The 25,236-nt window shown below is 52.5% G+C and overlaps 2 protein-coding genes and 2 non-coding genes across 5 annotated transcripts; all 4 read right to left on the reverse strand.

Annotated features, from left to right (window-relative positions):
• Positions 1–450: 450 nt before the first annotated feature.
• TBRG4 (transforming growth factor beta regulator 4) lies at positions 451–14,324 on the reverse strand. 2 transcript variants are annotated; one of them, XM_064487756.1, is made up of 11 exons: positions 14,222–14,324; positions 12,056–12,520; positions 9,178–9,501; positions 8,383–8,554; positions 7,951–8,108; positions 7,219–7,329; positions 6,323–6,467; positions 5,735–5,980; positions 5,460–5,571; positions 5,226–5,340; positions 451–4,626 (listed from the first exon to the last, which is right to left on the reverse strand). In XM_064487756.1, exons 2-11 carry the CDS (start codon positions 12,467–12,469, stop codon positions 4,525–4,527), a joined length of 1,899 nt encoding a protein of 632 aa, XP_064343826.1. In that variant the 5' UTR covers positions 12,470–12,520; positions 14,222–14,324; the 3' UTR covers positions 451–4,524. The 2 variants fall into 2 exon arrangements, with proteins under 2 accessions (XP_064343826.1, XP_064343827.1); XM_064487757.1 differs by having other exon boundaries at positions 14,264–14,305.
• Positions 8,204–8,338, reverse strand: LOC116154179 (small nucleolar RNA SNORA5). The gene has a single exon (XR_004138059.1). It is a non-coding gene; the product is annotated as a small nucleolar RNA SNORA5 (small nucleolar RNA).
• LOC116154180 (small nucleolar RNA SNORA5) lies at positions 8,722–8,857 on the reverse strand. Its single transcript, XR_004138060.1, has one exon. It is a non-coding gene; the product is annotated as a small nucleolar RNA SNORA5 (small nucleolar RNA).
• Positions 14,325–22,670: 8,346 nt separating the features above from the next.
• Positions 22,671–23,972, reverse strand: LOC105095719 (whey acidic protein). The gene is made up of 3 exons (XM_010987898.3): positions 23,891–23,972; positions 23,253–23,393; positions 22,671–22,930 (listed from the first exon to the last, which is right to left on the reverse strand). Exons 1-3 carry the CDS (start codon positions 23,970–23,972, stop codon positions 22,671–22,673), a joined length of 483 nt encoding a protein of 160 aa, XP_010986200.1.
• Between the last annotated feature and the right edge of the window lie 1,264 nt (positions 23,973–25,236).

The raw sequence follows: 25,236 nt of genomic DNA on the forward strand, positions 1-25,236 counted from the left end.
GAAGAAAATCACAAAGTCAAGAGCAGAAATCAATGAAATTAAAAACAGGAAAGCAACAGAGGAAATCAATGAGGCAGAGAGGAATTGTTCTTTGAAAAATCAGTAAAATTGTAAGACAGATAAAAACAGAGAAGACACAAATGACCATATGCAGTGGGGGTTATGATGGTTCATTTTTTTTATTGTTATAGTCATTTTACAATGTTGTGTCAAATTCCAGTATAGAGCACAATTTTTCAGTTATACATGAACATATTCATTGTCACATTTTTTTTTGCTGTGAGCTACCACAAGATCTTGTATACATTTCCCTGTCCTGTACAGTATAATCTTGTTTATCTATTCTACACATGCCTGTCAGTATCTACAAATTTTGAACTCGCAGTCTGTCCCTTCCCACCCCCTACCCCCTTAGCAACCACAAGTCTGTATCCTATGTCTATGAGTCTGTTTCTGTTTTGTATTTTTTTTTTTTGTCTTTTCTCATTTCTTTATGACGGCTAATTTTATGTGTCAACTTGACTGGGCTTAGGGATGCCCGGACAGCTGGTTAAACGCTATTTCTGCGTGTGTATGTGAGGACATCTTTGGAGAGCTTAGCATCGATCGGTTCAGTAGAGGAGTAAAGAGATCTGCCCGCACTGGCATCAGCCAATCCGCTGGGGGTCAAGAGAGAAACAAAAACGCATAGGAACTGTATAGCACAAGGAATTATATTCAGTATCTTGTAGTAACTTATGGTGAAAAAGAATTTAATGTGAAAACAAATATAGTATGTTCACGTATGACTGAAGCATTATGTTGTATACCAGAAATTGACACATCGTAAACTGACTACACTTCGATAAATGTGTGTGTATGTATGTATGTATGTATGTATGTATGTATGTATGTATGTATGTGTATATATATATATATTTATATCTACAAAAGAAAAAAAAAGGCAGAAGCGTGAATTCACTTTTCTTGAGCTGGGATGTCAACCTCCTATCCTCAAACACTGGAGCTCTTGGTTCTCAGGCCTTTGGACTCCAGGGCTGACAGCAGCGACACCCACCCCCTTTCCCCTCTTCTCAGGCCTTTGCATTTGGGCTGAATTTGTATCATTGGCTATGACTTTCCTAGTTCTCCAGCTTGCAGACAGCAAATTGTGGGACTCTCGGCCTCCATAAGTGCATGAGCCAGTTCGTATAATATATCTCCTCATGCATTTGTCTCTGTATAGATCCTCTTGGTTCTATTTCTCTGGAGAATGCTGACTAATAGCAGGGCCAACACTACAGAGCCTGAAGACATTACAAGGACACTAAGGGAATGCTACAAACAACTAAATGCTCATAAATTCAACAACGTTGAAGGCATGGGCAATTACCTGAAAATTAAAATCTACAAGATGAAATAGATAATACGAATAGTCCTACAACCATGAAAGAAAGTGAATTTGTAACTTAAAAAACGTCCCCAAAGAAATCTGCAAGCCCAGATAATTTCATGAAGTTACATCAAGTATTTAAAGGAGAATCAACATCAATTTTAAACAACCTCTTCCAAAAAATAGGAAGAAACACTTTCTGACTCATTTTTGGAGATAAGAAATACCCTGATATCCAAACCAGGCAAAGTTAGTACCAAAACCAAACACTATATACCAATATCTCCCATGAACTTAGGCTCAAAAATACTCAATGAAATATTGGCAAATCAAATCCACCCATGTATACAAAGAATTATACACCACAACCAAGTGGAATTTGGTATGCAAGCATGTAAGTATGCAAGGATGGTTCAACACTTGAAAAGTCAATGTAATCCACTATACTAACAAAGAAAAAAATAATATAATTATCAATTGATACAGAAAAAACATTTGACACAATCTAACAGACATTCAGATTAAAAAAAAACTTTACAACAAGTTTAAATAAACTTGATAAAAATCATATACAAAAACCTTACAGCTAACATCACAGTTGATGGTGAGACTGAATGCTTCCTAGGACTGGGAAGGAAGGCAGACATGTCTGCTCTTTTCAAAAGTAGAAGTTCTTTTTTTTAAAAATAGTACTGGAAGTTCTAACCCCTGCAGTAAGGCAAGACAAAGAACTAAAAGGCAGATGGACTTCCAGAAGTCCCAGTAAAACTGGTTAAAATTATGAAACATTTAAAGCTCCTGTAAATGGTCTGAAGAGCCAACAAGTGAAGAAATAGCTACTCAAGAAAATCCATGCAAATTTACTAAGAAAGCAGAATCTACAGTATTTGAACCAAGACTGCTCCCTCCCTAGGGAGGGGGAGAACCCACTGCAGGCTGGTGCGACCAAGAACACAGGGCCCCAAGAACACAGGGCCCCTCAGCGGCACCCCTACTCCCAAGCACAGGGCTTTCTTCCCAGGGGTTGAAGGACTTCAGCGTTTCTTATCGTGCCCCCTGCCTCGCTGCTGAGGCCGAGTCCCAGGCAAGTGTGGCCGAGAGGTGGGGGTCCCCTCTGCTTAGCCCCCACTTGTGGGAGGGAGACAATACCCAAATTCAGAACGTCTGTGTTTTAAAGGACACCATCAAGAAAGTGCAAACAGAACCCACAAAATGGGAGAAAATCTTTGCAAATCATTAATCTGATATGAGACATGTTTCCAGAACTTCTAAAGAATTCCTACAACTCAGGAAGACAACCTAATTAAAAACTGGACAGAAGATCTGAATAGGTATTTCTCCAAAGATTGTATGTCATGGACAAGAAGCACATGAAGATACTGGTCATGATAGAGATGAAAACCCAAACCACAATGAGGTACTGCTTCCCACCCACCAGGACGACTAGAATTAAGCCAGGTTAAGTGCTCAGCATCCCTAGCCGTTAGGCAAGTGCAAATGCAAACTGTGAAGAGATCACTCCACAGCCTTTGGAACTGCTAACAGCCCGTGAGAACACAAGCTGGCCAGCGCGCGGAGGGCCTAGCTGCTCCTCACACACTGCTGGTGGGAGCCCAGCGCGTGCTCAAGCACCTCCGGAAACACACTTTGGCAGTTTCTTAAACGATGCGTAAATCCCATACAATCTGGCAGCTGCGCTCCCGGGCACTCATCCCAGAGAAATGAGAAGGTTAAGTTTGCACAAACACCCCCACACAGGGCTGAACCACAGTCTGACAGCAGTTTAACCAGGAAGGAGCTACTGGGTGAAATCTCCAGAGAACTGTGCCTGTGAAGAAAGCCAGCTTCTGAAGGTAATGTGCTGTGTGGTTCCTCTCTAGAACATTCTCGAAATGACAAAATAGAAATGGGAGTACAGGTTGGCAGTCGCTGGTGGCTGAGGACAAGCGGGAGGTGTGAGCGTGAAGGGCAACATGAGGTGCCCTCATGGTGATGCAAATGTCCTGTATGTGTGCTTTTCTTCCCGTCACCGTGCTGGCGGGACAGGCACCAGAATTCTACCGGATGTCACCGCTGATGAAACTGGTAGAGGGCGCAGGGGACCACTGTTTTTTACGACTGCAGGCAGCCCCTAAGAATCTCAAATAGAAGCCAGCGGTCCCAAATGAACAGGCTGAGCTCTTTCCTCAGCGGCAGCTCCTGGAGGCTCCAGACTGGCTGGGAGACCGGCGCTGGTCCCTGCTTTGCAACGCTCTGCTCTCCCCGCTCCCTCAGCTTGCCTGGGCTGGGCGTCACCAGTTCCTGAGAACTGTCTCTAGCTGCCCCCTCCTTCAGGGTGAAGAACCCCCAGTGCAAATGACAAGCACCCATGTTCTGTGAGCTGGTGCCGCCCCAATGCCTGTGTGCTGGTGAGGCTTTAAGTCCGAAGGACCGGCCTCACTTTCTGAGCAACAACTTTGGAGGCAGAGGGAAACGGCTGGGATGGGGCCCGGAGGGGTGAGGCGGCTCCTCTCTGCTCAGCTCCCTCCGCTCCCGCTGGCGGCAAATGGCAGTGCCCAGTCTCCCCTGTGTGTTCTGCCAACAAGTCTCCTGTGAGGGACTGGAAGGGAAAAAGCCTTCCCTTTCCAGCATCATGCAAACGGTTCCCACAACGGCAGTCTGACACTCTGGTCCGGGTTTAAGTCAAAGAGGGGTCTCTTCTGGCCCTGCAGCATCCCCCACTCATTCAAGACCACTGGATGGGAGGGAACTTCCTGGGACAACTGCGATCAATAACCCTAAGCCATGCCCCGAAAACCCAACTGGCCCCACTGGGACGGTCCTCACACCAGGAGGTTGGGAACTCTAGGACGCAGTCTGTGCTGGGGCTGACCACAGACCCTGAGCAGCAGACCATCCAGGTGTGAGTGCACACGAGGAGAAGGGCCCTCTGTGGGTGGCAGAGAAGCTGGGACAGACAAGAAGCTGATTACAGATTTATTACCCATGAGAGAGCAGCCTGCACTCAGAGCTGCTGGCCACCACCCCATTTCTGGCCAAGGTCCTGCACTGAGGTTTGTCTCTGAGCGCCCACCTCCTGCCCGGCCAGCGCCTGTGGCTAGGCCCCCAGGGGAGTCCGGCCCCTGGGCACACAGTCCTTGCTACGGGACAGGTCACTTGGCCAGCTCCTCTGCCACAGATTTGCGCATCTTGTCCTTGAGGTAGGCTCCTTTCTGCCACTCAGACTTGAGTTCCAGCCACTCATAGTACGGGACCTGGGGAGGCAGGGACGATGAGTCAGGGCAGGTGGGGACCCCGGCTCTGCCCGCTGCACTGCACACCACACCCCTGGCCTCTAAGTTCCGAAGGGAGAAGCCCACGGAGCTGCAGGGGCCCACGATTACACGGGATCAAGGGTGGCTTCTAAAGTTTCAAAGTTGTATTAAAAATAAAACAAGAAACTCGAGAAGAGATTGTGACAGAACCCACAGAGCCCCTTACAGGACAGCCTCTCTCCTGTGGCAGAGGTCTGAGCGGTAAGAACCCGGGGCCGGACCACGGCACGGCACGGCACTCAGTGTCAGGCACACAGCGGCACGTGGGCCTGGGCGCGGGGCGCTCTCACCTCCTCTGAGAGGCTCTGGCTGTGGTGAGGGGAGCAGCACCTGGGGCATCACTGTGATACTTAAAAGCCGTGTGACCTTGGGAAAAACACAACCCCCTTCCAAGCTTCCCTTTTCTCAAGGGTGAAGGGGGAACCCCATGACGGCTGACCTCAAGAGCTAGGGTCCAAGTGAGCACTGGTTCCTCCTGTCACCCAACTGGGGCTGGGGGCTTCCCCCTGTGCAGTTACTGCCACCCAACGGATACTCACATCTACCAGCAGGAAGCCAGCGGCCCGCAAGTGGCGCCGGGCCATCACAAAGCGCCCCAGCAAGTCTTTGCTTCGGCTGTTGAAGTTGGGGAACTCCCAGCGCAGGAAGGCCAGCCTGTAGGGGGAGATGGGGCGCGGCGGGTGCTGATGGCTCTCCCAAGCCCTGGGAGGCAGGAGGGAATGCCAGAGAAGAGCCACGTGCACAGAGCCCCGAGGGCTGTGCGGCCCGCCTACCTCTTGGCCCCGGGGGGTAGCGGCTGGTTCCCAGAGGGTGGGGCAAGATGAGAGGCCACAAAGTTCCCCAGGGGCAGGAACTGACTGTTGGCGTCCAGCAGCACCTCAGCATCTGGGGAGAGCACAGGGTGAAATGTGTCGGGGATCATTCCTCGGAGACCAACCAGGCTGCAGCCCAGCCCCAGTGATGGACAGAGACCCCAGAGAGCAGAAAGGGTAGGTTCAGAACAGCCCCCAAATGGGACTGCTGGGAAAGGGAGGGGGAGGGCCCTCACCCAGAACCCAGCCGTACTGCGTGGCCACCATGAAGCTGCCCTTGTCCGCACTCCCCAGCAGTGTCTTCAGTGTCTCCTGTAGCTCATTCTGCAAGGGGGTCACCTTCCTGTCAAGGACTGAGGGCCTGGGGACCAAGGCTGAGGCTGGCAAAAGGGGGCCCGTGTACTCGGGGTGCTCCAGCTGGGCAGTGGCGTTGATATGGAGCAGCTTTTGGAAGGTGCTTTGATCCTTCGGGGACTCGCCACCTAAGATGAGAGGATGGAGTGAGAAGGGAGGGACAGGCGGAGGGCCAGGGAGAGCCAGCAGCACCCACACACCCACGTCTCACCCTGGACTCTGGGTCAGGAGCAGCAGAAAGGTCTGCTGGTCACCCACTAGATGTGGACGCAGGAGCAAATGCGAGTGAGCCCTGGCCTGTCTCCTTGATGGTGAGCGGGGCCTGAAGGCTCCCCATCTCCCTCCCTGCTCAAGGCGGACAGAACCAGGCACCCATCCCAGCTACAGCGGTACCTGGGATGGGGCGGGGAGGGGCACGCACAAGGGCTCACCATCACTCAGGAGGGAGGGATGCCCCCGCCACTGCTCACCTAGAAACTGGGCGTGAAGTTCAGGGCGGAGGACAGCCTGCAGCTCGGCCTCACGCGCCTGCTGCAGCACACACAGGGCCCACACCACGTCCACCTGCACTGCTGGCTCCAGGCCTGCCAGCTCTGACCCCAGCTTCTCATGCACCTGGGCAAGGACGGAGTCGGGTAGAGGAAACAGGCTCTGCTCAGTGGCCACAGACACCCCTGGGCGGGCAGCAGTCGGGGCCATGCTGGGGCCCAAGGAGGCTACGGGGAGCCACCCTGGCTGAGGCACCCCTTATGGAAGGTACCAGAAACCCTCCTCACGCTCTAGGATCAATCTGGAAAGCAGCTGGCTGCTCACTGCCACTCCCACTGGCAGGGACCTGCCACAAAGCAACGTCTCCAGGACTGGGGAGGCGTTTTTGGCCCCAAGAGGAGTTGGAGATTATGAAAGGGGAAGCAGCCGGCCAGCTGGGGCAGTGCCCTCTGTGGGGCCCAGGGCCATACCTGGTCCACACACAGGATGCTCTCACCCCTGCAAGGGCACACTTGGCCTTGCCTGCAGGTGTCCGGAGTGGATGGAGGTCTCCGAGCCTCGGCAGGGAATTAAGGAGCACTAGGCAGCAAGACCAGCGGTCCTCCAGCCATGACCGCAAGGCGAGTGAGCCATCCAATGTCTTCCTGGCCCTTGGCTAGCATGCTGGATTTGTTTTGTCCCCAGACAACCGCTAGGACATCTGGCCCTAGCTGGCTCCCTCCACACCCCCATGCCAGGCCTTTTTCCTTAATGCCTCTGCACTCCCTGGGCTTCTCGGCAGAAATCAGGCCTCCTCCCTTCCTCCCACACAGTCCCGGCTGGGCTGAACACCAGCCTGCAGGGGGAGGGTAGGGGACAGGGAGTACCGAGCCCGTACCAGGCTGAAGAACTGATCTTCACGTTCTGGGCGGAAGTTCACGCGGGCGAAGGCCAGGAGCATGTTGCACAGGTGTGGCAGAGTGATGCTCTGGGCTCTGTCCAGGACGTGCTGAGCCAGGTGGGTAAGGGAGAAGGGCAGGATGAGAGGGGCCCAGTGACCAGGGTGGCTGCAGGGCCCTGGCCAGTGCCCCATGCACACCTGGCCCTCCCCCACTGGCCCACAAGCCCTCAGCCACAAGGGGTAATTTACACAGGGAAGTGGGCGGAGGGAGGGCCAGACCCTGTCTTCCCAGAGGCAATCACACACACAAAGAGCCCCAGACAACAGCTTTAGAAACGCCCTTCAGCCAGCAAACATAGTTTTGACCTGCAAGTAAACCTAAGTGCAAACTTCTCTTTCTTCACAGCTCCATTCTGGGGCAGATGGCAGTTAGGCAGAGTTCTGAGTGTATTCTCAGCCTCGCTGTCTGCACTGCTTCCTGCTACAGCCACCCAGAGACAGATGAAAACTCCTACGAAGTTCAGCAAAAGAATGGAGGAAACCACTCTCAACTACATTTTCCTTCACTACTGAGTCACGTTGTTTCTTTCCGAATAAGCCAAAGGGTAAGAATTCTTTACGTGCCACCAGGACGGCTGTGCCCCCGATGAAATGACCAGGGAGCTGGCTCAAGGTGGGGACCCGACACGGGGGTCTGAGCCCAGGCCTCAGGCCTGCAGCCCAGCTCACCTGGGCAAAGGCCTCAAACAGGGGCAGGTTGAGCCACTTAAGGAAGGCGAAGGACTTGGTGCAGCGGGCCACCTCGCTGGACGTCAGGCTGGGCATGTGGGGCAGCAGGTCCGCGGCCAGGCGCTGGAACACCTGGGTCTGGTGGAAGCCAAGTTTGCCTTGGGGACAGACCACAGGATTTAACTGGTGAGGATGGGCAGGCCACCCTCAGGCCCACCCCTGCACCCCGGCCTGGTCTCAAGGAGTAAGAGCTTCGTGTCTGTAACCAAACTTATCCCTGAGGCCCAGCAGAGAGGATCAGGGCCCATGAGTCACAGTGTTTCTGTGGCAGCCTTTTGGGCCAGTGGCTGCCATGGGGGAGGCAGGCACTGAATTTGACACAGCTGCGGCCGGAACTCCTCCCGCCCCCTGCTCCCTGTGCGCAGGGCTCACCGTAGGCATAGGCCAGGTCCAGAAGGATGCCTTTCGTCAGGGAGAAGGGCTTCTGGACCAGGTGGTAAGAGACGGCCCGCAGCAAGGGCACGGACCGCCGGTTCTGAGCTGCCAATGTCACCAGCACCTTCCGCAGCTCTTCAGGGCCAAACTGCTCCACCAGCTCCAGGCACTGTCAACCACAGCCGGCAGGGGTCAGCTCGATGGCCCAAGGGCCAGGGGTCCCATGTAGTGCAGCCCCTGCGAGACAGCAACTGGGCCTGAGCTTACTAAACACAGGCCCCATCTGTGTAGGGTCTGCCCCGGCCTTCACCCCAGGGAGGCCCCAGGCCAGGGGCGCCATGTGTGCAGCCAAACTTATCCCCAAGTCCCAGGGCGGGGGACCCAGGGCCCATGAGCTGCAGCCTTGCTGTGGCAGTCATCTGGGCCAGCCCCCACTACAGTAGGAACAGGGGCTGAATTTGACTTGACTGCGGGGTGGAGACGGGGTGGAGACGGGGTGTAGGGCAGGTAGGCATGATGTCTCCAGGAAGCACCAGCAGAAGCCAAGCCACTGGGCAGGCCAAGGCCTCACTTTAGGAGCTGCCGGCCAAGCCTTCTCCAGGTTATGTGCAAGATGCAATTTCAGAGAAAGACAAAGGAGTGGGGCTTAGGCTCTGCACGCTCCCCACTGAGGGTCCTTGGAGCAACCAGCGGGCATGGAGTGCTGCCTGTAGCTGCCTCAACTGCCAGTCCCTTCAGTGCCACGCCCCGGACCTTGTGGACAGAAGCCACCAGGGCTCTCGTCCCCAGTACCTTGTCCTCCAGGCGGTTCATCAGAGGCTCCGAGAGGTGCCCTATCTTCATCATCATGGCCACCACCGTGTGGCCGTCATCGATTTCTGTCCAGCGCCGCTCTAGGTGTACTAGCAGCTCGGCCAGCAGCTCCTGGGAGTTCTGCTCCTGCATGTAGGTGGCGCAGGACTCAACCAGGAAGGCCAGGTGCTTGTACTTGAGCCTGCGCAAGCGCCAGCGGACCTCCTGCTCCACCGAGCGCAGCTCCTTGGAGGTCGGGGGGAGCCCCAGTGAATAGAGGCTTCGGAGCAGCTTCACAAGGGTCCCATGCCAGACGGTGGTAATCTGGGGGGGGGGGAGACACACAAGTACAGTCACACCTGGGACCCCACCCACCCTGTGCTGTTACAGAGGGGGCCAAGGGTCTGAGCTAGACCCGGTACCCCCTCCATTATTTTAACAGGTGCACCAGGCTGGTCCTCACAGCCTGCTTTCTGGGCCCGATCCCCCAGCTTCCGGCAGGCCCTCCTTCTGCTCCAGTCAGCCAGAGCTGTTTGCTATCATGGCAAGAAGTCAGTGATAAAGAGAAACCCTCCTGGAGTTTCCCTAACACACATGTGACTGGCACGGCCGACTGAGTGGAGTCCCGGCTACAGCTCTGTGTGGCGGGCACGCCTGAACCCTGCTTGCCTGGTACACACAGACCTGAGCCGCAAGCAAATCTGTCAAGTCCAGAGGTCAGGGAGATGTCTGTGGGAGTGTGACTCAGGGTCAAGATGGGACCCTTAGGCCAGTTTGGTCAACTGGCTCATCTTTTGCTTGCGCTGACAATTACAATCTTGAGCTGTTAAAAACATACTGACTTTTCTTTGGAAGGGAAACTGTTGAGACCGAGAAGCCCCACATCCTAGACCCTCTTCTCCAACAAAGCAGTCATAACGTAGTTCCCGGGAATGTGGAGCGTCTGAGGAATGCAACAGCTGCGTTAGAGCAGAGACATCGCTGCCAGTGCACCACTGCCCCAAACCCTCCAGCGGTGTGACTGAAGCCAGCCCAGGTGTCCCTGGGGCCTGACTGTGCAAGAAAGCCCTATGATATGTGGGTAAAAGATGCCCCGTTATCACTGAGTCCTGCCCACCCCCAAACTCCCAGTATCGGAGGATGGACAGCTCAGCTGGCTGGCCCGCTGCCACCACCACGTTCTTCTGAGACGCAGGCATCCTTCCATGCTCCTGTGTGCACCAGGTGCCAGTGGAAGCGTCCTGTGCGGCTTCATCACCCCACGCCACGTTTCCCCACCAAAGTCTCACTGTGACGGCAAAAACAGAACCTGTGCCTGGATAGTCTGACCACTTCTGCCCCCTGCACCACAGCCTCCTCGGCCCAGCTCTGTTTCTGAACAAGGGTGACTAAGCTGTTCTCTGCAGGACATGCTTCCAGGCCTCAGAGGAACACAGGAGCCACTCCAAGAGTTCTCTGGCCCAGACTCTAACCTAATAGAAGTGTGGGTCTTGTCATCTGCTGTGCTAAGGCTCTTAACTCTGCCACTCTCCTGACCCCTCATCTGTGAAACGGGGCTATGCTGCCAAGACAAGGAACTGAAATCACACACATGGGGCGAGGGGCAAACAGAAAAGTTGTTGTGTGGAGGGCTGGGGAAAAGGAAAAAGAATGAATTTGATCTCAACATCACACAAGCCACCAGGAGTTCCTGTTCTTTCTGTACATTTCCCAGATAGTAGGAGGACCCTTTAAAAGAAAACTTGGTCCCCCTGTTTATTTCTAAATACTCTGTTCCCTGTTCATTATTGGCTTGTAATTTTGTTACAATGTCCAGTCTTGTCTCTAAAGCTTCCTTCAACTGTGTGCATGTAAAATGTTCAATAAACAACAACTAGAATTAGTCTTAGAACAAGAAGGGACCTAATTAACATCATTTTTCTGAGCTCATCTTGACAAGAAATAAATTTGTGCTGGGACCCCAATACATACTTAATTGGAACGAAAAGTTCTGCAAAGTAACACCTCCCTTACTACGTGAGAACTGTTTTCTCTATTACCCTATCTCATTAATAGCTGGCCACATCCACTACACTCTCAAAACCTGCAGTTTGGAAAAACTCATTTAGTGCAACCCTTCCTTGAGCTGTGAATCCCCCCATGATCCCTGACAACTGGACACAGGGTTTCAATGCTAAGTGACAGAAGCGCAGGTTCGCCCCTCCAGCGCAGGCCAGGGGAGTGAGTGAGGGCCAACGCAGCCTGAGTGCGGGTCTGCACCTCCTTTCTGCGCCACGGGCCCTCCGGCATCCGGCAAACCGCATGGTGCCTGCCTGAAGGGAGTGCTGCCTCACGCTGAACAGAGGCTGGCCTGAGATCTGCCCCACACCCCCATATACCCACACCCACACCAAGTCCCTCCTCTCCACGCTCATCCTTTAAGGAGCTGACTAGCTGGATCACACCCAGGCCCCTCAAGTTTCTGAGATCCTCCATCATTCCTCATCTCCTCCAGCTTCAAGACTGTGTCCACCATCACTCAGACACTGTGGAGCAGGGGCCATGCAAGTCAGGACTGTATGGCGAGGGGGAGAAAGCACACGAGGCACCGAGAAGAAGCAGGCTCGGTTCCTGAGCTTCTAGTTACTGCATCCTCCTGGCTGTGTGCAAGATGAGGACAGCAACATTCGCCTACCAGGGTTGTTGTGAGAATTAACAGGATGGAAAGCACATTAAAGCACTCTGGAATCTACAAAGTGAAAAAATATCACAGGGTGTTGAGGGTCCAAGCGTACAACAGAGCTCCAGTCTATACCTGGAAAGTGACTGAGTGCTCTGGACCCCAGGCCCTCTGCTGTTTTCTGTTGGCTGAAACCTCGGAAAATGCTGTAGAACCCACCTGGTTGTTGACAAGATGGACAAGTTGCTGAAAGCGGGCATCCTGGATGAGCAAGGCTTTATCTTTTTGCTTCTCAGACAGCAGGCGAGACAGCTGGATTAGCATGAGGGCTGCGTGGTTCTGGTGCAGACAGTGACCGCCACCAAGTAGCTCCAGGAGCTCCTCTGGCCGGGTGGCCTTCTCGATGAGCTGGTCCACCTCCTGGCGCTCTGGGTAGGGAGTAAACACTTGTTCCTTCTCCAGAAGCTCTGATAAGGACCTTGGGAGGTGGGAGCTGGGTGAGGTAGCGGAGGAAGTCAAAGTCTTATGGGCTACCCTGGCAAGTCTCAGCTGGCTGGCTGGAGTCACAGCAGGGGCTAGATGGGTGGCCTCTCTCAGGAGGCACGTGCATCGCTTCACCAGGCGAGCTGTCATGGTGGCCTCGGTGGCGGGGAGGAAAGACTCCTAGCAAGTGATTCCAAAGCCCTGGAGAGAAAAAGGAGAGAGAAGGGGAGTGGTGCAGGGGCAGTTCCTGACTCCCAAACAGAGCAGAACAGAAGAACAAATGAAAGGGAGTCAGCCACAGTTTCCACAAATCAGCCTGACCCTCTCCTTTCTGGCTGTCCACGTGCATGCAATAGCATTTTCCAAAGCAAAAACCTCAGATGGTTTTTGTTTCAGTGTAGAATGTAATGAGATCTCAAAACGCAGAAGCACTACAGCTTAGGTTGGAGAGTTTTTAGTCCTGGTTGCGGAATCACCTAGGGAATGGTTCAACACTTCAGAATCCCAGGCCTGGCCCAAGACTTCCAGAGTGGGAGTCTTTGCAAGGAGGGCTAGAACAACATACCTTCTTTCTTTCTTTTTAATTTTTTTTTGGAGGGTGTAATTAGGTTCACTTGTTCATTTTTATTTTTAGAGGAGGTACAGGGGATTGAACCCAGGACCTCATGTATGCCAAGTATGCACTCTACCACTTGAGCTATACTCCCCCCTCCTTTCTTTTTAATTTTAAAAAGCATCCAGAATTAAAAATTATTGACTTACAGAGACAAGACAGAATATTTTATATTAGACTATTCCTGGAAAATCCTGGACATATAATCTGTATATATCACAGCTTCTGTGCATACATTTTAATGCTTATAGATATATAAATGAGCCTCCTCAACTCAAGTTACAGTATTACATCACCTACTAAACACACACACACAACGCCCCCTCCCCCCCCCTTCTAAGGGCAAAACTCCTGAACTAATCGTAGAAAGCACTTCACAATATGGCCCAGAATTGTATTGCCAGTTTTACCTCTTTTTCCTCCCTGCAACACACCCTCATTCTAAACAAGCCGTGCAATTTCATTACACCTTGACGGGGCAGGCAGGGCAGGGCAGGGCACGGGAAGCCCTGCTGCCTCGTTTTCTCACCCTTCACCACAGGGCTCAGGAAATCACCCTCCATCTTTCCACAACCCAGACAAAACGTTACCTCCTCCAAGAATTTGTTACATATCCTGATGCTGCTGCTTTTAACAATTCTGTCTTGCTCACCAGTCTGATTTAATGACCTGGGTGAGGCATGTGACCGGAGCACCACAGAAGGTTAACCTGAGTCTCCCTCCCACCAAAGCAGGGAGCCTGTTTGATCTTCGATTTCCCAGAATTTGGTCTAGGACATTTTATTTTTACATGAACTGATTAGTGCAGCTGTAAAAGGTCTGGCTGGACTAACTGTACATAAAACAAGAAGCCCAGAGGAGGAATACTGGCCCAAGGAATATCCACCATCCACAGAGCCCCAGCAGCGGGGAAGCACTGGCAACGTTCCCGGCTGAAAACTGCCCCTCGAGCTAGGAAAGAAACACGTTCAGAACCCTAACTGGATTTATGGAAGCATCAACCCGGAAGTTTAGTCCTCAGAAGCGAGAGAGAACGACCTGTACCAAGGCCTGCCAGCGTACACCCGGAGGGTCAGTCCGCGCAGGGCTCGCAAGTCTCCACGCGGGATCTTGGAAAGGGGGCGCGTGCGCATGGGCGAGCGAGGCTCTGAATTGGGCCCGGCCCGGCCCCGGCTCCCCACCCCAACCCCCTGCGTCCCAACATGTCCTCCAGGTCTCCTTCCCCGGCCACGCACCCCTGCCTTCAGGACCCACGCTCAAGACCCCCTTCCTCTGTCCCCGAGACCTACGACGCCACTGCCGCCGCTGCCGCCGCGACCGCCGCCCCTGACCTCCATGCGCCCCAGCTCTGTCCTCGGTCCACGCCGCGCGGCGCGCTCGCTTACGTCAGTCGGAGAGCCGCCGGAAGCAAGACTCGCTGCCCGCCTCCTGGCCGGAAGTCACTCCTGCTTCTTTTTTCCTTCTGGTTGGGTACCGTCTTTGCTGAGGGCTGGAACTACGTGATGGCAAGTGAAGTGAGAGAGAAGCACTGGGCAATTTAGGAAAAATGGGAGGAGGGGAAGAAAAAAGAGCCTAGAAACGAAGACTGGAAGGCTTGGGAGACCCCTTTGTCGCTGGTCGGTGCTGCTCCCCACCCCCGGCCCCCACCGGGCTCGCACCCTCTCGCAGTCTCTAGAGAAGCCGGGCTGTAGATTGCCCAGGGCTGGGCTCGGCTGTGACCACCTGGGGAGGCCGCTCGGCTCAGGTTTGTGGAAATGTAGCACAATTTGCCTAGATCTTGCAGTTTTTCGAAAAAAAAAAAAAAAAAAAGAACCTAGGATTCTGGAATTTTATGTACAGTCTCCTGAATTTTGACTATTGACGTTTAATTATAAAAGAATTAAATTGAGGGATAAGCCAAGCAAAATGTTTCTGAGGTCTATGTATGGACTCGATTAATTTTTCTTCCAGCACAACTTTTTATTTTCCATGGAATTAATAATTGAATTGCCTTGTTTTTTGGTTTGATTAAGATTCCATTATTCACAAATTCTACCCCAAATCCTTCGCCAGTTGTCTGAGACTCTCAAGATGTTAGGACACTTTAAGTATGTCACCAGTTTAACCTTACTGAAGAAGTCTCTGAGACTTCTACAATGTGGATGGAATACCACCACTCGGTGCAGGTGTCATCCTGGGAAGGCCCTTTGCCATGTCCTCAGTGTTCCTTTTGCTTCTCCTGTTGCTAACTCTAATTTCCAGTGTCCTTTGTCATATTTCTTGGTTTATGCCCTTGTTTGGGTGGAGCACATTCTCCAGTACCTCTTTGAGAAATGATGCAAAGGAGGTCAGTTTTAAAGGCCTTGCAGGTTTAAAACGACTTTACTGTATTCCTCCCACTTGATTACTGGTTTGGCTGGGTATTTTAGAAATTATTGTCTGATTTTGAAGGCTTACTCCATGAATCCCTAGCTTTCTAGCTTCTCAAGTTCCTGAGGAGTCCAAAAATTGTGTGTGAGATTCTCGTTCCCCCTTCCTTTCTTCTTTTGTTCTTTCCTTCTCCCCTCCTCCCTTCTTTTCCCTTTGTCTTTTACAAACATTTAAAACTTTTTAATTAAAATATTTAAAAAGTTTAAAAGTTTTTAAAAACATGTATCTTCTCATGCCTAGGCTTCTGATGTTTCACAATGATGTTCCTTGCTTGAGCACACGAAGAGCCCTCAATCTAAAAAGCCGTGAGATTTGTTGTTTATTTTGTTAAATATTTCCTCTCTTCCACTTTATTCTTTCTTTCTGAAACACCCAGATTTGAGTCTTGGCTCTTCTGGTCTGATTTCTGATTTTCTGTGATTTTCCCATCTTGTCTCTCCTACTCTTCATCTGTCTACCTACCTGTTTATTTATTTATTTTTGCTTTACTTTCTGGGAAGGTTCTTCAACTTTGGCTTTTAAATCCAAAATTTGATTTCTGCTGTCATCCTTTTATTTACCAAGAGCTCCATTTTGGCTTTTGAATGTTATTTTTTTATAATATTTTTTTTCATCTTTTGTGATTGTAACATTTTCTCTTTTCTGTGTGAGGATTTTGATGATAGAGATTTTTTTTCCCTAAGTTTTTCTTCTCCCTGTAGAGTTGCAGTTATTTTTTTTTTTTTTTGGTTGTTATTGTTTATATTGTTTTGGTTTCTATCCTCGGATATCTGCTCATGTTTAAGAAAGGTGGGAAGGAACTCTCATCCATTGCTGGTGGGAATGCAGAAAGGTACAGCCACTTTTGAGGACAGTTTAGTGGTTTCTTACAAAATTAAACATACTCTTACCATATGCAGTGAACTGAATATTTCTGTCCTCCCAAAATTCATATGTTGAAATCTAATGCCCAGCGTGATGGTATTAGGAGGTGGGGCCTTTGGGAGGTGATTAGGTCGTGAAAGTTGAGTCTTCCTGATGGGATTAAGTGCCCTTATAAAAGAGACCCCAGAGAACTCTCTTGCTCCTCCGCCTTGGAGAACACAGGGAAAGGCGAAACTGTGGAGATAGTAAAAAGATCAGGGGTTGCCAGGGGTTGCGGGAAAGGAGGGATAAATAAGTGAAGCACAGGATTTTTAGGGCATCAAAAATTCTCCTTTTGATACTGTGATGGTGGATACCTGTTGTTACACATTTGTCCAAACCCATAGGGTGTACAAGACCAGAAGTGAACCCGAATGTAAACTGCCGACTTTGGGTGATAATGATGTGTCATAACACATGTACCACTCAGGCAGAGGATGTTGATAGTGGGGGAGTGTGTGTGTGTGTGTGTGTGAGTGAGAGAGAGTGAGTATGAGAACAGGGGATTTATGGGAATGCCTGTGTTTTGTACTCAGTTTTGCTGTGACCCTAAAACTCCTCTAAAAAATACTAGTTAAAAAAAGAAAGGAACAACTGGACGTGGGTGAATCTCAAAGCAATGATGTTGAGTGAAAGAATTCTTAACAACCGAACAATAAAATGCAATTGCCTGGTTAACATATGGTCAAATAATTTGAATTGACATTTCTCCAAAGAAGATACACAAATGTCCAACAAACGCATGAAAAGATACTAATCTTTTGCAAATGAAAACCACAGTGAGGTGCCACTTCACACCCATTTAGGGTAGCTGAAATTAGAATAAAACAAAAGCCCAGAAAATAACAAGTGTTGGTGAGGATATAGAGAAATTGGAACACTCATGTATCATTGGTGGATGTGTAGAATGGTGCAGCTTTGGAAAACAGTTTGGCAGTTTCTTAGAATTACTGCGTGACTCCTAGGTATATACCCAAGAAAATGGAAAACATATGTCAACACACAAACTTGTATGCAGGTGTTCATACAAGCATTATTCATAAAAGCCAAAAAGTAGAAAGAACTCAAATGATAACCAAGGGACAAATGAACAAACAAATGTATATTCCTAAAGTGGAAGTCATCCAAAAATAGTACAGATGGAACCTGAAGACAGTATGTTAAGTGAAGGAAGCCAGACTGATGAGACCACATGTTATGTGATTTCATTTACATACAATGTCCCAAAGAGGCAAATCCATTGACTCAAAAGTAGGTTAGTGGTTTCCAGAGGCTGGGGAGATGGAGGAGTGTAATGGGGGAAGACTTACGGGTATGGGATTTCTTTTTGGGAGGGTAAAACTGTGCTGGAATTAGATAGTTGCACAGTTAACTCAATGTATGAAGAATCACTGCTCTACACATTAAAGAGTGAGTTTTATGTTGCGTGAATTATACCTCAAGCTGTTATATTAAAAAAAAAAAAACAGTGGGCTAATAAGAAAACTCTAGCCCATGAATAGAGCATATTGACAGTGTGCCTCGCTGTCAGGCCATTTTGTGGGGTAACTACTGCTGTCATGTTCTTTTATGTCCTTCCTCTTGGGCTGGTGAGACTTTGTAGAGACATTTCCAGAGCTGCCGACAGTTTGGGAGCCTGGTTGGGAAGGACAACTGGGTGGGAGGAGTGGGTGGTCTCAGGTTTGAGCACACATATGTTTTCTTAATCATTGTTGCTGCAGAGCAAATGACCCCGGTTGTTTTATCATGCTGGTGGATGTTTTGAGGATGCCTTGTCTCTGCTGCACAGGACTGGCGCCTCAATTGAATAGCTAAAAGCCAGAGACAGCCTGGGGAGAGCCCACGTGCGACGGCCTCTCTTGCTTAGCTCAGGAGTTCGACAGTGAGTGCTCCAGCAAACAAGGGAGGCCCCTCTGCCTTTCATGGCCAGACTCCAGAGGCACGTAAGGCCTACATTCTCCATTGATGGAAGTGATCATGGCCCCATCCAGACTCTAGAGGCATGTAAGGCCTACACTCTCCATTGATGGAAGTGATCATGGCCCCATCTAGACTCAAGAGGGAGTCTCCAACCCTGCTCTTGAGGGGAGGATGCCCAAGGATTTGGGGCTCCATTTAGAACTGCCATAGTCACTCAAGGGGGGACCAACTGCCTGTTGTGGAAGCAGCTTCTCCCTTTGTGAATACTGAGCAATCTACGGGTCCTGCTCCCCAGGAACCTTTCTCCCAACAGTTTCCATCATCTCATGATCCTTGCTTGGATTAATGATTACTTTGGGTGTGTGTTGCTGCACCCAGTTCGTGCACTCCTGTCTTCCCAGCTGTCATCCTGAAGCACCGGATGGCCAGCATCCTGGAGCTGGTGGCAACGTCGCCCTCGATGACCAGCAGAGCTACATCACTTGCCATGTGCAGCTGGCTGTGTGTGGACACAGAGTTCAGTGCCTCTGGGATGGTGGCCACATCCCGGGATGTGCTACCAGACCTGGCTGAGGAGCTGAGCCTGTCCGAAGCCTGGTCCCAGGCACCATCAAACTGGCACGGCCTCACCACCCAGCACCAAAACCTCGCACACATGGCTGAAGGAGCCCAAATGCTGCCCTTAGCAAATTCTACTAAAAGAATCAGATCCACAGCTGCTCCCGATGTTCCAAGACACATACCTCACTCTGTCAACTCCAAGTGCCTTAACAGGATTGGCAAATCCATTCACAGCCCTGCTGCTCTGACTGGGAGACTGAGGCCCAAGAAAGGGGTGTGACTCCCCCACCCCATTAGCACCCACCACCCTGTGTAGGAATTATCCTTTTTCCAGATGGGGAGATGCGAGGTGCAGGACATGCTGATCCAGTGCCCCCAGCTAGGACTGGAAGACATACACATTAGTAAGGGCCATACTTCTTCCTGGAATTCAGGGAAAATGCCTCCTCCTTTTTTCTCAGGGCATTTACCCTAGAAAACCTGTAATTTCGCGTGCTTCCTTGTCTCTTTAAAATGCACGTGCCTTCTTTGGAAGACGAGCCTTCTGCCAGCTTTGATCCGAGAATGCTCTCTGGGCGTCTCTTTGAAAGGAGGTCGCACCCCCACCTCCAAGTTTCCCTGGGAGGTGGGAGCCTAACTTCGCTCTTTCTCCCGATAGAGGTCATCAGCAAACGCAGGTGGCTACCCAGACCCGGTGAGTGGGAGTGGGCAGTGTGACAGACGGTGCCATCAGGCCTCCCACTACAGGACTAGTTTCTGATTCTCTTGCGAACACAGATGGTCAGGTTAACCTGGCGTGAAAAGGGTGACACTCCTTCCTGCTCTGCCATCTCTGTGTTGAGCACGGAGTTCTGGCTTAACGTTTATTCAGTAACACATCTGTCTTCTCTCTCATGACTTTGGTGGAGAGGTTTTCTGGGTTGGCAGGAGATTTTGTTTTTAATTCTATTTCCCCACAGTCTTGCCTGCCGTTTGTCAGGAATTCTGCGGGCAGCTGTGCCAGCCCGGAGGCCCCACCTGCTGTCTTTGCCCTCCAGTCTCCATGGGTCTGGGGTATCCTTGAAGCCAAAGATTGGCACACAGCTCTGCCGGGAGGTGGCACCTTTGAGGCTCCCTGGGCTGGTCTTTAAGGGGCTTCTCCAGCATAAGTTGCGTCCCCCCCCCAACCCCGCATCACTGCCTGTTTCTAAGTCACTTCTCCCTGGGTGTCAGTTTCTAGCCACAAAGTAAGAGGAACGTAATGGGGAGCAGATTGCAGAGGGGACACCTCCGTAGGCTGCATGGGACACAGATGTCCCCTCTTTGCCTCCGTGGGCAGACAGTTTGCTGAGTGAATCTACACCGTCCTGTCAGCCTCCTGATGCCTGCCAGGGAGCAGTGGCCTCCAACGGTGGCAAGATACCTGGGGCCTGGGTATGGGACTAAGGCTGTTCTCTGCAGCAGCTCCCTGTTCTCTGCAGCAGACCAGGGTGATCTGTGGCAGGAGAGCTCCCCAGGTCAGGCAAGTTCCAACCCTGGTGTCCTGACTCCTGGTGCTGTGTCTGTGGTAGAAACAGCCAATCCCCCAACCCTGCCACGGGATGGGGCGGCTCTCAGCAGGACAGGGACCTTGGGGACATGTCCCAGGCACTGCTCTGCCAGCTCCAGCCTCCATCACCTCACAGAGCCAGGTGCTTCCCAGACCTCCCCTGGAAGCTGCTTAGAAATGCAGAATTACAGACCTTCAGAATTAGAATCTGCATTTCAACAGGATTCCTGGAGACTCAGGTGCACCCCGAAATCAGGAAGACCTGCAGCCACACCCAGGGGTTCTGGACTTGCCGGAGCTGGTGAAGACAGCGTGCAGGCCCCGCCTGCCTTTCTGACTCAGCAGGTCTGGGTGGTGCCCCGCAGGCACCTGACGCCCGCAGCTGACGCTGCTGCCAATGTAGGGACCGGACTTTGGGAACCGCCCTAAACTGTCTGCACTTTGAGTCACCTCAGGTGGCAAACTGGCCTGGATATAGGTGTTTTTAAAGGATTGGACAGTCAGAAACGTTCTCACCTGGCCTATAGGTCCCCCAAACCAGGCTGTCCACTCTGGTGAGATAAGTAAATCTGGTCTTTGTTCCCAGCACACGGCTTCAAAAACTCATGCAATTTCCTGAGTGATAGGGATTTCCTTACAGTTTCCTTTGTTTTTTTTTGGGAGGGGGGAGGAAGCAATTAGGTTTATTTATTTACTTTTTATTATTTTATTTTTAATGGAGATACTGGGGATTGAATCCAGGACCTCGTGCATGCTAAGCACGCACTCTACCCCTGAGCTACACCCTCCCCCATCCTTACAATTGTCTTATGCTATTTGTAAATATCCCCTTTCCTGTACCTGAGTTTATGCTAATGAGGTGACTCGGTGTGGGGGGGTCCTAGACAGCTCTAGAAGGAGGCTGGTGGTTAGAAGAACCAACGTGTGATTAGGAGGGCTGCGGATTGAGTTATTCACCTATTGTTAATGATTTCATCATCATGCTTATTAATGAAGTCCCGAGAAAACCTCAGGACACAGAAGCTCAGGGGTCTTCTGGGTTGGTGACAATTAATGTGCTGGGAAGGTGGCCCACCCTGACCCCACGGGGACAGAGGCTCCTGTATCTCCCTCCCCCTCCCTCCCCCATGTGTCTCTTCATTTGGCTGTTCCTGGTCTGTATCCTTTATAACAGAACTCTAATCATAAATATCATGCTTTCAGAGTTCTGTGGTTGTTCTAGCAAATGATTGAATCTGTGGAGGTGGTAGGAACCCCTGAATATATAACCAAGTGAGTAAAAGTGCAGGTGGCCCCCAGGACTTGGCAGCTGGCATCTGCAGTGGGGACAGTCTTGTGGGACTGAGCCCTCGACTTGTGGGGCCGGACTTGAACTCTGGCTGGTCAGTGTCAGAGCTGAAATGACACTGACTGGTTGTGCGGTGGGATGTGAACACTTCCCTGGAGGTTCTAAACCAGGCTGTCCGAGAGTGGCGCCAGCACTGAATCGCCTGGTAACCCTTTGTTCTTTGCTTGCCCCACCAAGCTGGTCAAGGCCAAGGAGATATAGAGAGAGGCTGTGGCAACCTCTGAGCCTCAAGCCCTCCCTACTGGCTCCACTCCTACTCCTGAACCCACGCTCAGCAACACCTCTGGAAAGGGTCAGACCCTTAGAGCCTGGTGGACAAGTCTCTCCAAGCCCAGAGAGGCCATCATGACCCCCAGCTCTAAGAGCCTGGCTCTACTTCGTCACACGTGTCCCCAGGCAGAATCGCCTGTTTGCAGGAGCTTCCAAGCCTGCTTGGAAGGCAAGGCCTGTGTGCTTGGTCTCTCCTGGCAGGTGCTGAGGGCAGACAGACAGACAGACATGAAGCTGAGTGGGTTTTTATTAGCAGCAGATAGGAGGCATCTTGTGCTGTCTGGATCCGAGAGAGAAGGTTCTTGCTGAGCAGACTCAGGCTGGTCACTCCTGGCAGCTCCCAGGGATGCCCCTCATTGAAAAGAGTCCTCTGCAGGGGACATGGAGGCCTCAGGGGTGGTGGAGCCCCGCCACAGTTGGGTCAGGGGAGGGAGGGACACTGCAGGTGGGCCAGTAAGCCCTCCACACCCACCCCTCCTGGGCCCTCACCATCACCCGCAGGCAGGCCGGCCAGGTCACAGGTGGTAGGGACTGTTATCAGGGAACCACGTCTCTGGGCTCCTAATTCAGAGCTCCTCCCCAGGCTTAAGTGGCAAAGGCACAGACTTGCAGGTGGGCCCACCCGGCCGGACCAGGTCCCACCAGGCAAGTCTCTGGGTTTCTCTGAGCCCCTTTTGCTAGTCTGACACCCTCTCTCTAACCCAATGGCCACACTGAGCGCCCGCAGGGGCCTGCAGCTGGCGCAGGCCCGGGTCACGCCGCCTCCTGAGCCCCCACCCTTCCATGCATCTTATTGCTCTTAGAGCCTTGCAGAGGCCACCACGGTCGGTGCAGGCAAAGGGAGAAAGAAGGGTGGTGGCTGGGAAGGTGGCCTAGGAGAAGGGTCTCTGAGACGCTTGCCTGTGACGGGGTCCAGACACCTCATGGCACACGAACTGAAGCAGCATTTCTTGTTGCCCTCACACTGGTCGTCCCTGGAGCAATCGTTTTTCTCCAAACAGTGCTTTGCGGTCAGCGGGGTCTGCACCCAGGGGCAGCGGCCATCCTTCAGGACAGGCTCTGGGGAAGAGACTGGCCAGGCCGTCATCACCCGCTGGCCTGCTGGGGCCGCCCCGCAGCTGGTCCCCCCTTCCCTCCCCCTTGGTGGCCTGGAGCCTTCAGGGCCCAGGCTGGGAGGGAGACTGTGGCCTGCGGGCCCAGCAGGTGATGCTGGGAGGAGGCGGGCCAGCCTCAGCTGGGCCTCAGGTGGGTGAACCCGTGCCATGGCCGGGCCGAGTTTATGGGGCTGCTGGGGGGCTCACCGAGAGAGGGGTGTGGAGTGCAGACTCAAGGAGGACCCCTGACAAAGCTGGTTCCTCCCTCTGTCCAGACGTGGCCTTACCCATGAGGGGGACCGTGCAGGATCGGCTGCAGGGGCTCCTGGCGCAGCACTTGGTGCCTTGGGGACAGCTCTCATCGTTGACACAGGAGATTATGCAGGCGTTGTCCTCGGAGGAGCTGAGCTCTGGGCACACGGCCTGCCCTGCACACGAGACTAGCGGGGAGGTGGGGGGCTGGCTGGATCCCACCTCCCCTGGGGCGCCTCAGGAAAAAGCAAGGTGGGGCGCGGACAAGAACCTTGGGGAGTCCGGTCTCCAGCACCCCAACACTGACATTCGACATGGCTGACAGAAATTGTGAGTCAGCTGTGAAAGTCAGGAAATGAGGCCACAGGCCCACTGCAGGAGGTGGAGTTAAGACCCCGAAGGGCCGAGGACAGGATCCCCCCACACCCAGCTAGCTGCCCGGTCACTTTGCATCCCGGGACGGTGGCCTCGGCCCTGCAGCTCTTGGCCCCCCATGCATGGGCATTTCTGGGCAGCACCCCACCCTTCTGTTGTCACTGATACCCCAAGGGTGCACCTCCCTCGTTCTGCTCCCTCTCTTGTCCTGGTCACCAAACTGTGAGGCCTGGGCAGCATTTCGGGGGGTGGGGGGACCTGGAGCAGAGGGAGGGCAGGATGCCCCTCCTGGGCTTACCTGGCAAGGAGAGGGCTGGGGCCAGTGCAAAGGCAGCCTCCAGGGAGAGCAGGGCCAGGGCCAGGCTGGCAAGACAGCGCATGGTGGCAGGTGGCAGGCAGGTGACAGATGGTGGCTCGTGGCCCTGGGGCACCTTTAAAGGAGGAGGCGGGAAGAAGAACACGGTGGGGGAGGGTGAGTGGCTGGCCCTGCCCCAGTTGGACCAAAAGACTTCCAGCTTGGACCGACCCTAGACTGGGCGGCCACTGCCTTGGGCCACGTTTTTAAATAAAAAAGAATTCCTCATAAAGTGGATCCATTTTTTTCCACTTTGAAAGTAATGCATGTTTATTGTGAACATTCAAAAAATTAAGGGCAGACAAAGGAAGAAATAGAATCCGCACTGACACAACACAGTGGTCGTGGAGAGGCCCTTCAGGGACAGGGAGTGACGTGTCCAAATCAGCACTCCGTCCGCCGGGAGAGGAGAAGGAGGAGGAGCCCGGGTGTGGGGGGACCTTGGAGGGCATTTTATTCCTCCTGCAGTATCTTTTTGTCTTTTCCCGAACTTTCCACGGCAAGAACGAGTCGTCTTGTACTTAGGAGCCGTATGCTCTGTGCAGAGGATGTCGGGCGTCTTAGAAAGGGAGGGGCAGGCAGGTTCAGGGTCGGGGCTGTTTCTGCGCAGGGCAGACACTGGGAAAGCCTATTCCCAGAAGGGCCCCGCCTGTGTCCCTGTGTAGGGACCGGGGTGGGGACAGGATGATCACTCAGGCTAGGTGCCCTCCTTCTCCGGGGAATTTCCTTGATCCTTTTGCCCTGAGGGCTTGGACAAGGAAGGTGTGCCCGGGATGACTGCGTGTGCTGGTGGTCAGTGCCCACCCCTGGTCCAGGCCCCACTCCTCTGCCTGGCCTGTGGCTTCTTGGCCTTGGACACAGAGCCCCTCAGTACTTCTCTGGGGCCCTCAGCCTGGACTGCATGCAGTTCCAGATGCCCAGAACACCCTTCCACTTTGACAGGCTGCTACGGTCCCCCTGGCTCACCCCGCTCCAGGCCCCAGGCCCCAGGCCCCAGGCCCCAGGTAGCACCATCTCAGTCCCTACAAGGCCTCAGCAGAGTTCTAGGACCTCAGTCCAGGCCCCTCCCTGGGTAGCCAGCACTGAGCTTTAGCGACTGGGGTCTAGAGGTCCTGGCCGATGGCGACTTGCTATGTTTTGGTAACTTTGCATGTTGGCAGGTCACAAAATATCCCCTCTTCAGCTGTTTCCCCTCCTGCAGCCTTGGAAGGAGGCAGAGCACAGGCCAGAGGGAGACACTGAGGTTCAGAGAAGCGAGGGGTGGCCAGGCCACGGTCACTCACTGGCAG

The sequence above is a fragment of the Camelus dromedarius genome, chromosome 7 (genome assembly GCF_036321535.1).
Source record: "Camelus dromedarius isolate mCamDro1 chromosome 7, mCamDro1.pat, whole genome shotgun sequence".
NCBI classification, from domain to species: domain Eukaryota; kingdom Metazoa; phylum Chordata; class Mammalia; order Artiodactyla; family Camelidae; genus Camelus; species Camelus dromedarius.

What these genes read in the sequence shown, in the direction of transcription:
- TBRG4 (XM_064487756.1), bottom strand. Translation starts at nt 12,469, where the DNA reads ATGACAGCTCGCCTGGTGAAGCGATGCACGTGCCTCCTGAGAGAGGCC. An exon ending in AAGATCAGTTCTTCAGCCTG is followed by an intron (nt 6,468 to 7,218) that starts GTACGGGCTCGG and finishes GTCCTTGCCCAG; the next exon opens with GTGCATGAGAAGCTGGGGTC. An exon ending in GCAGTACGGCTGGGTTCTGG is followed by an intron (nt 5,572 to 5,734) that starts GTGAGGGCCCTC and finishes TGCTCTCCCCAG; the next exon opens with ATGCTGAGGTGCTGCTGGAC.
- LOC105095719 (XM_010987898.3), bottom strand. Translation starts at nt 23,972, where the DNA reads ATGCGCTGTCTTGCCAGCCTGGCCCTGGCCCTGCTCTCCCTGGAGGCT. An exon ending in CCCAGCCCTCTCCTTGCCAG is followed by an intron (nt 23,394 to 23,890) that starts GTAAGCCCAGGA and finishes TCTCGTGTGCAG; the next exon opens with GGCAGGCCGTGTGCCCAGAG. An exon ending in CTGCACGGTCCCCCTCATGG is followed by an intron (nt 22,931 to 23,252) that starts GTAAGGCCACGT and finishes TCTCTTCCCCAG; the next exon opens with AGCCTGTCCTGAAGGATGGC.